This window comes from Artemia franciscana, chromosome 5 (genome assembly GCF_032884065.1).
Source record: "Artemia franciscana chromosome 5, ASM3288406v1, whole genome shotgun sequence".
Classification (NCBI taxonomy): domain Eukaryota; kingdom Metazoa; phylum Arthropoda; class Branchiopoda; order Anostraca; family Artemiidae; genus Artemia; species Artemia franciscana.
The window spans coordinates 47188542-47201787 of record NC_088867.1 but is presented as its reverse complement, the minus strand read 5'-3'; the positions used below and the strand labels follow the sequence as shown (position 1 = coordinate 47201787).

General features: G+C 35.5%; 1 protein-coding gene across 1 annotated transcript; it reads left to right on the top strand.

Moving 5' to 3' along the window:
• The first annotated feature begins 1517 nt into the window (after nt 1-1517).
• On the top strand, nt 1518-8773 carry LOC136027504 (protein BTG2-like). The gene is made up of 2 exons (XM_065704817.1): nt 1518-1707; nt 6444-8773. The coding sequence occupies exon 2, from the start codon at nt 6520-6522 to the stop codon at nt 7063-7065; it is 546 nt and encodes a 181-aa protein (XP_065560889.1). The 5' UTR covers nt 1518-1707; nt 6444-6519; the 3' UTR covers nt 7066-8773.
• Nucleotides 8774-13246: the final 4473 nt, after the last annotated feature.

The following is a 13246-nucleotide window of genomic DNA, read 5'->3' as shown; positions in this document are numbered from 1 at the left end:
TGGCTATAGCAATCCTTAGCATTTAGGAAAGGTCGACGCTCGTCCCACGCGAAGCTAAGATTGATAGTTGGGTGATGTTTAGGGGGATTATCCTTCGTTTTACGTTGATTCTAAATTTCTCTTATCTTAAGAATTAACCAGACGACAATCTGCTTCTCAAAATAATGTGAAAATTCATTTTTTTTTTCTCCTACGTTTTGGTCTTCATTCTTTTGCTGGTATTGAGTTGATTGTCGTAGCTACGTTGGCCCTGAACACCTGTAACATTGCCTAGATGTAATTGCATTGACTTGAAACACTAACAAGTACAGTATTCGAGCTATAAATTAAAACCAATACTTATATTGGAAGCAATATTTTGCTTCCAGTAAGGTTCAAATTAAATGTAGAGAGAGTAGCAAGGAATGAGGGACATATCTACTCCCCTCTGATTATATGTTTTGCTCGGACTAGGTTTATTTGCTTCTTAGATTTTGTTTCAGTTTTTTTTTTTTTTGTATAATCGAAGCTAATTGTGGGCTCCAGATGTCTGACACTATGACGACCAAACGGTATTGATATAATTTTGATCCCTGTGGGGAAGGGGGGTTGACATTCTTGTTCTTCCCCCCAGAAGACCAATTACATAAAAAAAAGTACAGCAAACTTTAATATGTTGGAACAAATTAGGTTTTAAGTGTTAGTCTGATCAGTATATCAATCGAAATTCTACATAAAGTCGAAAGTTTTTGAGGGGGGTGGCTGGTAAGATTCTAGTTGGTTAGCTCCACAGAAGGAAACATGTTGATAAAATTAATTAGCATCATTAGGTTCTTTACTTTGCGCTATTTTTCAGTATAATAGTCGTTAACGTTGCGCTATTTTTCAGTATAATAATCGTTAACGTTACAATTCACACCACCCTACCCCCCTCTTGACGGTCCCAGATATAGCCGTAGGTTATATACAAACTAAAAAAAACGCTAAATTGATAAAAGTTCTACGATACTTGTGTCTTATAGCCACCACACTCTGATAATCGCGAACATGAGACAATAACCGGTTTTCATGGAATTAATACCAGACAATTTCGGTAGTTGGGATTTTGGTTAGGTTATGATACGTATTTCATATAATGCAGTCTTTCTGAGTATGGTTGCTATAAGGCACAAGTATTGTACATTTTTTCAATTAGGGATGGGGTCATGAGACTAGTAACTTCCCAGAGTGATACTTATCCCTTGAGATTGGATCACAGACCATATTAGGGAATTCCCCCCCCCCCCCCATTTTACAGAACGAATATTTCCCTGTTGAATAGGCCTACTAAATATAGTTTGTGGTTTTTTTTTCTAAATTGTTCAATTAAAGTAAAAAAAAAAATATTCCACAGAGAGGTTTCTGGTTATGGTATAGTCAGAACTTATATATTTGCTGTAACTTGCTTTGTTTACAAGGGTCGCCTTATGGTATATAAAAGCTGACGCCAGCATAATATGAAAATCCAAATGTCCTCGAGACCGGTTTTTCACCAATAAGAATAAAGTTGCTTTTTGCTCATTGGCTGATCCAACAAAGAAACGGCCATGTTTCTATACGTTCGATAGCACACGTTTCAGTCGAGATGAGAAAGTTATTGAGATAACATCGGTGTATGTTGAAGGAGTGATTTACCATCAGAATTAACGGGCTGAGAAAAGTTTTCAGGAAATTGGAAGTTAACATCAGGTAACTTTTCGTTTATTATGTAACATTATATTTAAACCATCTTCCTTGTTTATTGGTAACTAAAAACTTGATCAAAGATAGAAAAAGTAGGTAAAACTCTAAATATGAGGCTAATTCTTGATAAGGGGTTAAGTATCGGAAATAAAAATTAGGTAAAATGTTAGTTTAGCTTCTTTATGCTAACTTGGGAAACTGGTTAGATTAGGAAAATGAAACCTCCAGGGATGGGCTCACAGACCAAAGTATGTCCTGAGAAGGTATTTTGGAACACCTTCCTCCATTCCTTCTTCCTCTAGATCACCCTGATGTTTTAGTATCTTTGTATTTTAAAAATTAGACAGTTGAAAATTAGATCTTCTGCTTAAATCAAGTACAGGTAGGCCTAGGTGTTTCGTTGTGCATCTTATTAAGTTAGAATAAAGTAAACATTCCACTCGATGCCTTTTATGTTCTTCATGAATATATAAACCGCTTGTATCGTAAATTCAAATTTTAGCAGAGCTCTTTGTGACCAAAATAATTCTAGTGTTTGTGTATGAGAAAAGCACAAAACATTTGTCTCAAACTTACTGTTACATTATCAATCCATTTTTGAATGCTATATAATCCACAAGCACTGATTTTCAACGATTAAGATTGATAAATAAATATACATTATTATACCGTTTTCTTCTTCCTTGACGCCGAATGCTCAATTAAAGTGTACGTTTTAAAGAGAATGTGAAAGATGACGGAAGAAGATAAATATCCCAGGTCAATTCAAAGCTGTATGTAAATTTATAGATAGGCCTATTCAAAATTTCAGCAATTTCAGGTAAGGTTATAAGCTTCAAGAGCTCTTCAAGGACTTAATTTGAATTTGCGATAGAAGCGATTATTATAGGTCCTATTCGTAAATAGCTTAAAAAAGGCATCGAGTGGTATGTTCACCCTATCAATTAGTCAATAATATGAACAATGAAAAGTTTACCAAACACTTTAGCTTTAGTTTCAGTTTCTTGTTCTCTGGTTTTAGTTTTGAAAATGCAATTTTGTTGTTTTTTTAGTTATTTATTATTTATATATTCCAAAAATGTGGTAAGCTTTGTCAATCTTGTTGCACTATACATTATATTAATTTTAGACAAGAATTAGGCTATATTGAAATTTTGACAAATCAACGTAAGTCCAGTAAAATTCTAGTATAGTGACTTCTTGCTGTCTCAGAAAGGGGCTAGGAAATTACCATTAAGGGTAAAATTCTGGTTTAGTGACTTCTTACTATATTGGAAAGGGGTTAGGTTAGGAAAATGAAACTTTTGGGGATGGGTCTACAGGCTAAAATATATCCCGGGAAGGTATTTTAAAGTACCCACCTCCACTCCTCCCTCTAGAGGGAACTGAAATTTGTCTACATGACAGGTCTATACCTATTTGCATTATAAAAATGAAGGTAAAATTCTAGTTAATTGACTTCATGCTATCTCAGAAAGGGTTTAGGTTAGGAAAATGAAACTTAGGGATGACTATACAGACTAAAGTAAGTCCAGGGAAGGTATTTTGGAGCAATTACCCTTACTCCTTCTCCCTATAAAGGGCCCTGACCTTTGATAACCTTTAAAAATATGTGTGCTAAAAAAGTGAAACCTTGCAAAATAGATCTTCTGCTTAAATGAAGTACAACAAAATTGTTTTCAGCTTCATAACTTTGCTCAATCCCATTTTGTAAGACTTTAAAGATATACAAACACATTTCCTAAATTTTGAAAAAAAAAACATTGATATAACTCAAAATTCTACTCAATTAACAGAAATTGCATTTTCAGAACTAAAGGCAGAGAAAAAGCAACTAGTAACAGAAAATTAAGGTAAAATGTTGTTTTTTCATCATTTCAATAGTTATTGACCTGTCATGTAGGCATAATTTCAGGGCCCTCTAGAGGGAGAAGGAGTGGAGATGGGTACTTAAGACTACCTTCCCGGGACATACTTCAGTCTGTAGATTCATCCCTGAAAGTTTCATTTTCCAAACCTAAACCCTTCCCAAGATAGCAAGAAGTCAATTAACTAGAATTTTACCAAAATGAAATGTTCAGAAATAGATGCAGCTAGCCTACTGCATAATTAAGCACAAAGGAAGGGTTTTGGGTTACATGTCTGCTCAATCAATTTATAAGGTCTCAAAGACTACAGACTTTCATTTTGACGAGTTTTTTTTCCAAATCCTTTAAAATCATATAATTCTGGATTTAGAAAAGATGATTATAACTGTTTTTGTTCTCATCAGTACAGTATTCTGACTGGTAAGATTGTTGAAGTTGTAAAGTTTACCCAAGCTTGCAATAGACCGGTTTTGAGAGAGAAATGATGGAGGTAGATATCTCAGAACTCTTCAGCCACTTTCTTAGATTATCAAAAGTTATCATCTAGAATTTTGCCAGATTTTCATTTACTTAAACTCAGCTAATTTCCTGAATTTGCAAAAGCCCTTAAAAAAAATTCTAAATGGATAGTTGTCTCCATTTACAAAGGAGAATTCTCGACTAAAATACTTACAAAGACCAATAAAAAAGTTTGCTTAAAGACGCATGTATTTCATGTTTTGCTCCACTTTGTCGTACATAATCCAGATGATTTTATTACAGGTTGTATTTTCACGTAACACAATTATCAAGCGCCCCCCTTCCTTGTCATAAATTATCTCATTGACAATTCTATGTAAGACTAGCCTAGGCCGTAAATTCAACTGAAGTTCTATTTGTCATAGTTGACTGAGTTTTAATGTTTTTTTATTTTGCTAGTTGCATTACTATTATTGTCAGCTTTCAAAAATATCCAAATGACTTATTACCAGCAATTTTAGGAAAAAATCGATTAAATGTGCGCTTTGTAAATGTCCTTTTTGTTTAATCCAAGTGATTGCAAACTTGGTTAATTGCGAACACCAGAGGCACAAATGAATGAAAACCTGAGAATTTTTGAAAACTACTTTAAATCAATCATGGATGCTTACTTATCTCGTTCCTAATTCGCTCTGCTTCAATCTACTCCCCCCCCCCATACCTCTCCTCCGATGGATGAAAACACCTGTTGTATTCGTACTGCAAATTGGTTGTAACGCCCTGATGTTAAGATAAAGATCAATCGGGTGTTACAACTGTTCATGTACATCAAAATATGATGGACATAGTGGGCTATGTATTTATTCATCAAGGAAGGGGAGGGGAGTGAAGCTCTGCACTTTTAGGAATAAGGTTTGCTTATTTTACAGCAGTTTTCAGAATTTTGGGGTCTAAATTAACAGTTGTCTAAATTAACATTAGAATTTTGGAAGTCATTGTAATTCGTCAAGTATGGTTTTGCAATATCGGTCCTTCGAAAGATCGAGAAAAAGATTTGTTAAATGTCGGCAAGAAAAGGGTGCCGTACATTCGGAAAATTTTTAAGATTTCAGTTGGGGTTTCTGTTCCATTGCGCACGTCCTTGGCCTAAGATGTTCATTTCACCTCGTGTCAAACAAAAGTTTCTACGTAAAATATTGCTTGATTCCACTCGAGAGGTCTATAACGAAAGAAAGGTCCCCTGCCTAAACAATCGGCCCCCAATGGGGTGGGATGTCGTACGAAAGGATTTATTTATTTACACCACAAATTTTTGGTTCGATTTTTGAAAGGCAAGAGGGAAATAACGCTTCCACGTGCCAACTGGTATTATTTTGACGTAGTTAAACTTCAGCAGAAAAGGCAGGGGAGGGCTCCTATAGGACACGTTTTGTTCTTGTTTAGTTTTTTTCTTTCTATTTTTATTTAAAAGTGTTTTTAATAGTTTCTGCTTTTTTGTTTTTCATTTCAAATCGTTATCCTCGAGACACGAAGGGTGTCTGTTTCCTCAAAATTTTGCTTTTGATTTGAAGGGTCTTAAGAGGGCTGAGCACCTAAGCCTTAAAACATAATGGTTGACCCCTTATAAGATCAGCGGATATGATACCTATTATTTGATGCACTATTTCTTAATATTGTGCTTAAATCGCTGAAGCATCGAAACTCTCGGTCCTCCTAATTTAGTAATACTACTTTATTGTGGTTGGGCTAAATGTGGTTAGGGATTAATGTGTCAATACGTTGTCTGACACTGAAAATACTTATAAATTGCTTTTTAGCTATTAAATTACTTCTAAATGGATTACAATTACTTATATTGACTTAATTACTTGTAAATATCTTTTAATTGCTTATAAACACTTACAAAGGAAACATGCTTTTAAAAGTAAAAATTGCACAATTAGATTCCTTGTTTTATGGAAAAGCTGAGGAAGAATTATGAAATGTTTACAAGAAAAAAAATGCCGTAATTCGGGAAAACTTAGGATTTGAAAGGGATGTACTTCCCCTGTGTACGTCCCTGGTCTAAGGTGCTCATTTGACTTACCTTGTGTTAAACAATAACCTCTCGAAAAATATGGCTTGATTCCATTGTGTGGCTAGAACAAAAGAAGGGTCCCCCTAACGAAAAGCAAGTTGTCCTCCTGTGGGGTGGCAGGTCAGGAGATTAGATCTATCCTTTAAACAAAAATTTGTTGTTCAATTGTTTAAAAGGAAACGGCAAGTGAGTTATACCGTTTATTTTACTAGTATATTGTATAGACTCCCTTAGCTTTTTATGTTCTTTTTTGCACCGCCTTTCCATTTTCCTACCTAGTTGTGCCAAATTGAATGAATAATGGAAAGAATTTTAAAAATATTTTATTTTCCTTCCAGGTATTTTCTGTCGCTATCCCAGATCGATTTTTGCAGAAAGATTGAGCTGTGATTTGTTTCAAAGCGAAAAATAAAAATGAGATTAGAAGTGACATCTGCTGCCAATTTTCTTGTCAGCCTGGTCAGGTTGAAGAAAACCGCGGCCGCCATTCCGCAACATCAGTTAGACATGTTACGAGAAAATATTATTGAAACCCTAAGATTGAGATACAGGGACCATTGGTTTCCTGAAAGGCCCTGTAAGGGATCAGGATACAGATGTATAAGGATTAACGGGAAAATTGACCCTTTACTTGCTCAGGCAGGTGAAGACTCGGGTATTCCAGCGACGTTTCTGTATACCCTGTTTCCAAGTGAATTAACAATGTGGGTGGATCCATCCGAAGTGTCTTATAGAATTGGTGAAAATGGTTCTATTTGCGTCCTTTATGATGAGCGTCAGATTGCTGAGTCAATACGATTGGCACAACTATCTCCAACACCATCTTCGTCATCATATGTTTCAACACCTTCATCCTCTCCTGGTCTTGATTATAGCGACTCTTCTTGCAAGCTAGACTTCGCAATGGACGCGCGCAATATCCTTGCATATGAGCATATGGCTGCTTTCGTCGCTAGTTAGGCTGGCGTCGAGTGGCTCACCTGTTGGTGATAGATGGGGGAGAAGCCCCCTTGTTAGAAACCAGGGGAAGGATTCAAAGCAACCTGACTGCCTTAATTCCTTGACATAAGATGTGTTGGATCTTCCCATAGTTTCCTCCAAGAGACTCCTCCCCTTGAAAGTGGGGAAAGCCTGAGGATATCGATCCTCGATTTTTGTGCTGTGATCTCATTCATAAAAAGACTTCAAACCTAAACACGGTCTAAATTATAACCGCATGATTTTCTGAAGCCGCAGTTGACGCTTATCTCTCATCTTATGGTGTCCCTATTCCGGCAAATGTGGATGAAGCTTGCTTGATTGTGCAACACAAATTATTTACCTGTGAGTACAAGATAATAAAGTGTTCCAGTTGTGTGTTTTTAACTAAAATCGACGTGTTTTTCTCCCTTTTTTATTATGGAGTTGTTTGGGACCAAGTTCAAGAGCGAATCTCAAACAAGCAGTCGAGCAAAGAAGTTTTCAGTGCTGTGATTTCAGTGTTTGCTAACCTGGCTGGCTCTCTGTCTGTTTGTCTACTAACACTAGTCTGTTGGAAAAGGCTTGGCCAATTGCGGTTTTGTACCGTTTTTTTCAAACCAGTGATAGGTTCTTTTTCTTCTTTTTTTTTGTTACTCCCATTTCTACCATCTCTATGCTTCTACAACTGTTTATTTCAGAATTTGGAAGTTCTATATTCGTAGCATCTCTTTAAAATTTGAAGTAAACTATTTGAGTATCTATAAAAATATTGGTAGGTTAGTTTTATTGTTTTTTGTTGTTTTTTTTTTCTAGCATTGACGTGGAAATGGGAACCATCATTGTCTTATATAGGTTGTACTTTCACCAAACTCCTCTTTATTCTTTACCTCAAAATGGAAGTACACGACTGCAACTTTTGTTTTCTTGTACACCGTAATATTTGTGATCCTTTTTAAAGATTATTTATTTTACTCTGGTCAGTGTTGCCGGATTTGACAAGTTTTTGAAATGGCTGTGCGTCAGAAACATTTGGGCGTTTGTTCGATGTCCAAAAGCTAAAATCAGGCGGAGCAGAAAACAGTAACTGATGAAAGCTTAATAATTTACTTTTAAATATGATTATGTTTCTGAAGTTCAGATACTCGAATTTTTCTATTAAACTAATAAAAAAAAAAAAAAACTTGCTTTAAGCTCTTACTGTTTTCAGTCTCGTTTGATGAAGAATAAAGCCTTCAGCTCTTTGAGCTGAAAGTCTTACTCGTGATTGTCAATGGTGACTTCAATTTTATGTCTGTTTTTGCAGTACTCGTCACCGTTCAACGATACGACTGATTATCCCCCTTTTTTGGAAAGGTACAAAGAATTCTTTATAGAAAGCCTGTGATTTTGTTCATTTAATTCTGTAGATAGTCGAATTGTAAATTTTGAACGTCCGACGAAATTCGATATCTAAATGTATCTCAAAAGAGTGCTTTTTATATATATATAATTTTAAAGTTTATTTGTAGATTTTTCTTTTGTTTTCGTATCGTGCGGTCGAGCGTTCGTGAATTGGTGGACTAGGCGTTCCCCCCTTTCCCATCTGTTATTGACAGGTGCATTTCCTTTTATGTGTATAAATGCGCGAATGTACAGATATTTTTGTTCTCCACGGATTTATTGAATAGGAGATGCTTGTTTTGTACAGTAAATAAATTGTGAGCATTAACTGGCCTTTTTGACTTCTTTGGACAGCAACGTTAGAAGACTGGTAGGCAATACGAACTTGTAAGTTCGAAAGTAATTGCCTTGGAAGAAAAAAAAAACACTTTGATATCGGAAACTCCAAGCAATCATTCAGCCTATTCAAACTAAATTTTAGGGATTGACATTTTTTTGCTCTATTTTAGCTGAGCAGGTTGCATTGATTCATCCGCTCCGTTTTAATGTGGTTTGGAAGTTGTTTTGGTTTCTAAAGAATATAATAGGTTCCTTTTTTTCTGCTTGTGAAAATACTTGGTAAATGTATTTTATGCTTAAATCAGCTAAATAAATAACCTTCCACTCTAAATAAGTCCTACCACAGAATATCTTACTGGGGAGCAGGCTGTGGACAATTAGTTAGGGGGGGAATAATTTTTTTAATTGTTTTTCTTTAGACGAGCGTCACACTAAATAGTAAAATTTAAGTTTTATTTTTGGCTGTTTGGGCAGGGTGGTGCTTGATTCCTCCCTGAACATCCTTGCCTGTAAGAATTACTTATTTTTTTAGTGTTACCATATTTAAGACCATCAACCGGTCAATTTTTCAGTTTTTTTCTAATATTTAGGTGACAGAAAGACTAGCCTGGAAATGAAATTGCTATAAACGTTGTCAAAAAGCATCGGCTGACCATCTCAAAGAAACGGCCTATTAAAGAATTCTGTCACAGGGAACTTTAAGAGCAATTTGGTAAATGTTGATAGGTGATCTTAAGTGTCTACATTTTGAAAAGCCAACGAGAGGTTAGATAAAAAAAAAGAAGACGTAGTCTCCCTAATTGTTAGCAAAGCGCTGTTTGTTCAGTGTACATTCAGCATGAATAATATTTTTGTGTCTACACAGTTTTGAATCAACTTCGGTGGTACAAAAGGGAACTCCAAAAGCTCTCTGAAACGGTACGGTGATCTTTAATGTTTTCCAAGCAGGTATGCTAGAGTATTTTCAGGGACGGTTCTATCATGAACTTTCAAGAGAATCATACTCTGTTCAGTCGAAAAAAACACTAATGATGTATCTAAATATCCCTCCGTCACAAAACGGGAGAAGCTAAATAGTTTTTCTAGGATTTCCACGAAAATGGATTTTTATAATAACTAACTTGAGCACTTTTTTCAAAAACATTTCAAAATTCGTCTATTTTTGGCCGAACAGGTAAACAAGTTTGGTTCAGCCAGTGTCCTATGATGGCAAGACCCAGGTCAATCGTTGAGCTTGTTTTGACCGTTAATCAGACATCCACCTTATTTTGATGTTATTAGTGTTGGCATTAGAGTATATCAGCTGTTGAGGCTACAGAACATAATGACGAACTGATCTCCTTTGGTTCATTTTTGTCATGGGTTTCCCGAGAAATGATCAAATAGAAGAGGTTGTGGTGAGATTAACAGTGGGGTTTTCGTTACTTGCGTACGTTTCTGAAATGTGCCTATCTGCAACGATGTGCTTTCAAGAGTGCCAATATTGAAGAAAAAATGCTCGTTCCAGTGTCTGAAAGTATGGGTATTTTCCACTGTTCATGTGTGTAGTTTTTTTTTTTTGAAGTCTTTGAGACACAATCAGCTAGTCAAAGCCGATATAACTTGGCCACATTTATATTCATTTGAGCTTTAGTATCTAGGTAAATGATTTGCTCTTAGCAGTGTGTTAGTAAAGGATAAGTTCAAAAATCTTATATTTCGATCAATCAATGAGAAAACGCATTGTAACTGCCAAATTTTTGCTGATTCCAAAAAGATCAGTTCCACTGTCCCATAACAGGTTCAAGCTAAGAAACAGCTCATCTAGATGGTTGTAAACTAAAACTACAAGCGGTCTCTATCCTCTTTTCAAATCTCGTCCATTTGAATAGAATTTCACTGGTTCTATAAGCCCCCAGTGGTCCTTATTTTAGAGTGCCTTTTTTGTTTCTTCTCTTAAGAGTTCAAGGTCTGCTTTTTTATTAATTATACACTCATATTTATAATAGGGCTTCAGCCTACTTATTCATTCAAGTGTATTGTTTGTCGTGAGAAGATCATATTGGGCTAAACACGAAAATCTTATCTTGAATTAGATATAATAGTAATGTTCGGATACATATAATGCAATCGTTGAAAGTAATTTTCTTTATATATGGCATGTCATTTTCTTTGGGAATTGATGACCTACCATGGATTAGCTGGTGATAAACGGCAGTAAGGTGCGCATGAAGTTCGTTTGGGATGGTGGGTAAAGGGAGTAAAACGTCAAAAATGTGACATTTTTCTTTTAAGAACCCAATATTTTGGTTCTGGAAGTTCAGTTGTTTCTGTGTGACTAAACTTATTCAAATCCTTTTCTCAATTTTTGAAATATTTGACATAATGTGTATCATCTATAAAAACCTATTAGCCTGAATAGGTGTGTATCTTTTAAAACACCATACAATCTACAGCAATACTTATGCTAAATGCAATGGAGCTTAAGTAGTAATTATTTTTTCTATCTAGCACAAACCTTGCAGAGGTCTAGGCATTCGACGGTAATTAATTACCCGTTAGTCCTACTCTTAAAGCCGTGAAAAAATATGGGAAAACCTGAATAAAATCCTTGAACAATACATTGAACGATCAGTCATATGAAAGCTGTTGCTTTGATAATTTAGATAATTCTTTTATTGACATACTTCAGGGACACTAGTAATAGCATAGGAACCCCCTCGGTTGTTATAGATGCCATCCACGATACCTTATTAGGAACACATGTTATGTTATTTCTTTGACTAATTGGTCCTTGCAATTGTTTATGAGTTCAGGGGATATAAGGAATGTTTTTTTTTTATGTTCGTCAAAATTCAGAAACAGCATACCATGTAGAACTTACCGAAAATTATGGGAACAAATTAATGTTTTATATGAACAAATTAATGAATGGGGGTAATGTCTACGCGTCACAGGGTAGAGAAATTGCAAAATACGGGCAAAATATGCTATGGGTGGGTCCTTTGCCCCGGCAAAATTCTGCATAATTTCTAATATTTTACATATGATGTGTGTATTTTTGTACTTTTTTTCGAACTTCCGTCGCTTCCCTGTCTCAGCTAAATTCTTCAAAACATGGCAGATAAGATAAGATTAATAACCTTTTGTTTCAAACATAATTTTATTTTAATTTTGGATCTGGTCAGGACATAAGTCCTATTCTGACCCGATAGGTAGATACAAGTTCTGCTTTAAAGGGGACCATTCGAGTTTCTTTAAACATTGGGCTGTTGAATAGTATTTTCCATTTTATTTATTCTTGCTCATAATTTTTTTGTAATAACGATAAGAGTAGTTCGTTAAAAATTCTTGACTAATGGTATGACGTTTTTACTTAAGTTCTTATCAAGGTAAAACAGTAATTTAGTGGTTTATGGTAACAAGGGACTACCAGTTATTCCTTTTATTCTGTTGAAGTAGTAAACAATGCAAATTGGCTGTGTTTTAACTCAATATTTTTTAAACCGAGATTTATACTCCAGGTGGTTGATCGTAATCGTCATTCAGAGTATCATTTAGTTCTTGGTATAAAACATCCTTGCTTGGATAACTTTTAATTAATAGAAGAAAAGCCTGCTATACATTTCACTATTTTTTGTCTTTTCTTTGGTTAGCAAAACAAGAAGTAAGTTAGAGCACTTTCCTAAAATTACCAAGGTGTTGAATGTTACCCCAAGCCCAGATTTACCAACAGGCCTGGGTCGGGGGTGCAATAAATTATCGCTGGTGATTTATCATGAAAGAGCCGGGTGTACTCCGCCACCGCGCTGGTTATTCACAAGAAAGTGATTTTAAAGCAATACAGGAATTCTGTATCAGTTGCGTTCTCTTCAATGCTTCTACTATTCCCTAATTTTTGGAGATTTTCCTGAAAATTTTGCAAAAACGGTGTTGCTAAACCGCTTGGCCTAGAAGCGTCACAGCTTCAATTCTGGACCTGAATAGCTCACCCTTAAGACCAGATTTCTGTGTGTGACCAGGAATTGTAATCTATTCGACTTTTAGATTCCAGATCGTGGCATTCCAGGGACTTTGGACCAATGTCTCCTAAGGGTAACTTCGTTGTAAAATTAGCGAAATCATGGCCCTTTCCACTGCATTTTCACAGATAAATTTTTTTTGCTGATAAATGCATGTAAGCTGTTTTTCTGATCGAACATCAAAGTTTCGGTTGTTAGCCCCCCTTCCCCTTTACAGGGTCAAATTTTAGGTTAGAAATATTTATTTTAATATTAAGTGATCTAAATCATGGTGACGTGACGTCAAGTTCTCATCAAACACTGTTTTTTTTTTTTTTTTTTTTTTTTTTTTTTTTTTTTTTTTTTTTAATGGATATCTTTCTAATGCCGGTTCTTTGTATTGTGTAGGTACCATAGCCCTGACCCTTAAGGGTGCATTAGGAGATTCTATACGTGGGGTAGGCTTATGCAGGGATTCAATT

What these genes read in the sequence shown, in the direction of transcription:
- LOC136027504 (XM_065704817.1), top strand. Translation starts at nt 6,520, where the DNA reads ATGAGATTAGAAGTGACATCTGCTGCCAATTTTCTTGTCAGCCTGGTC.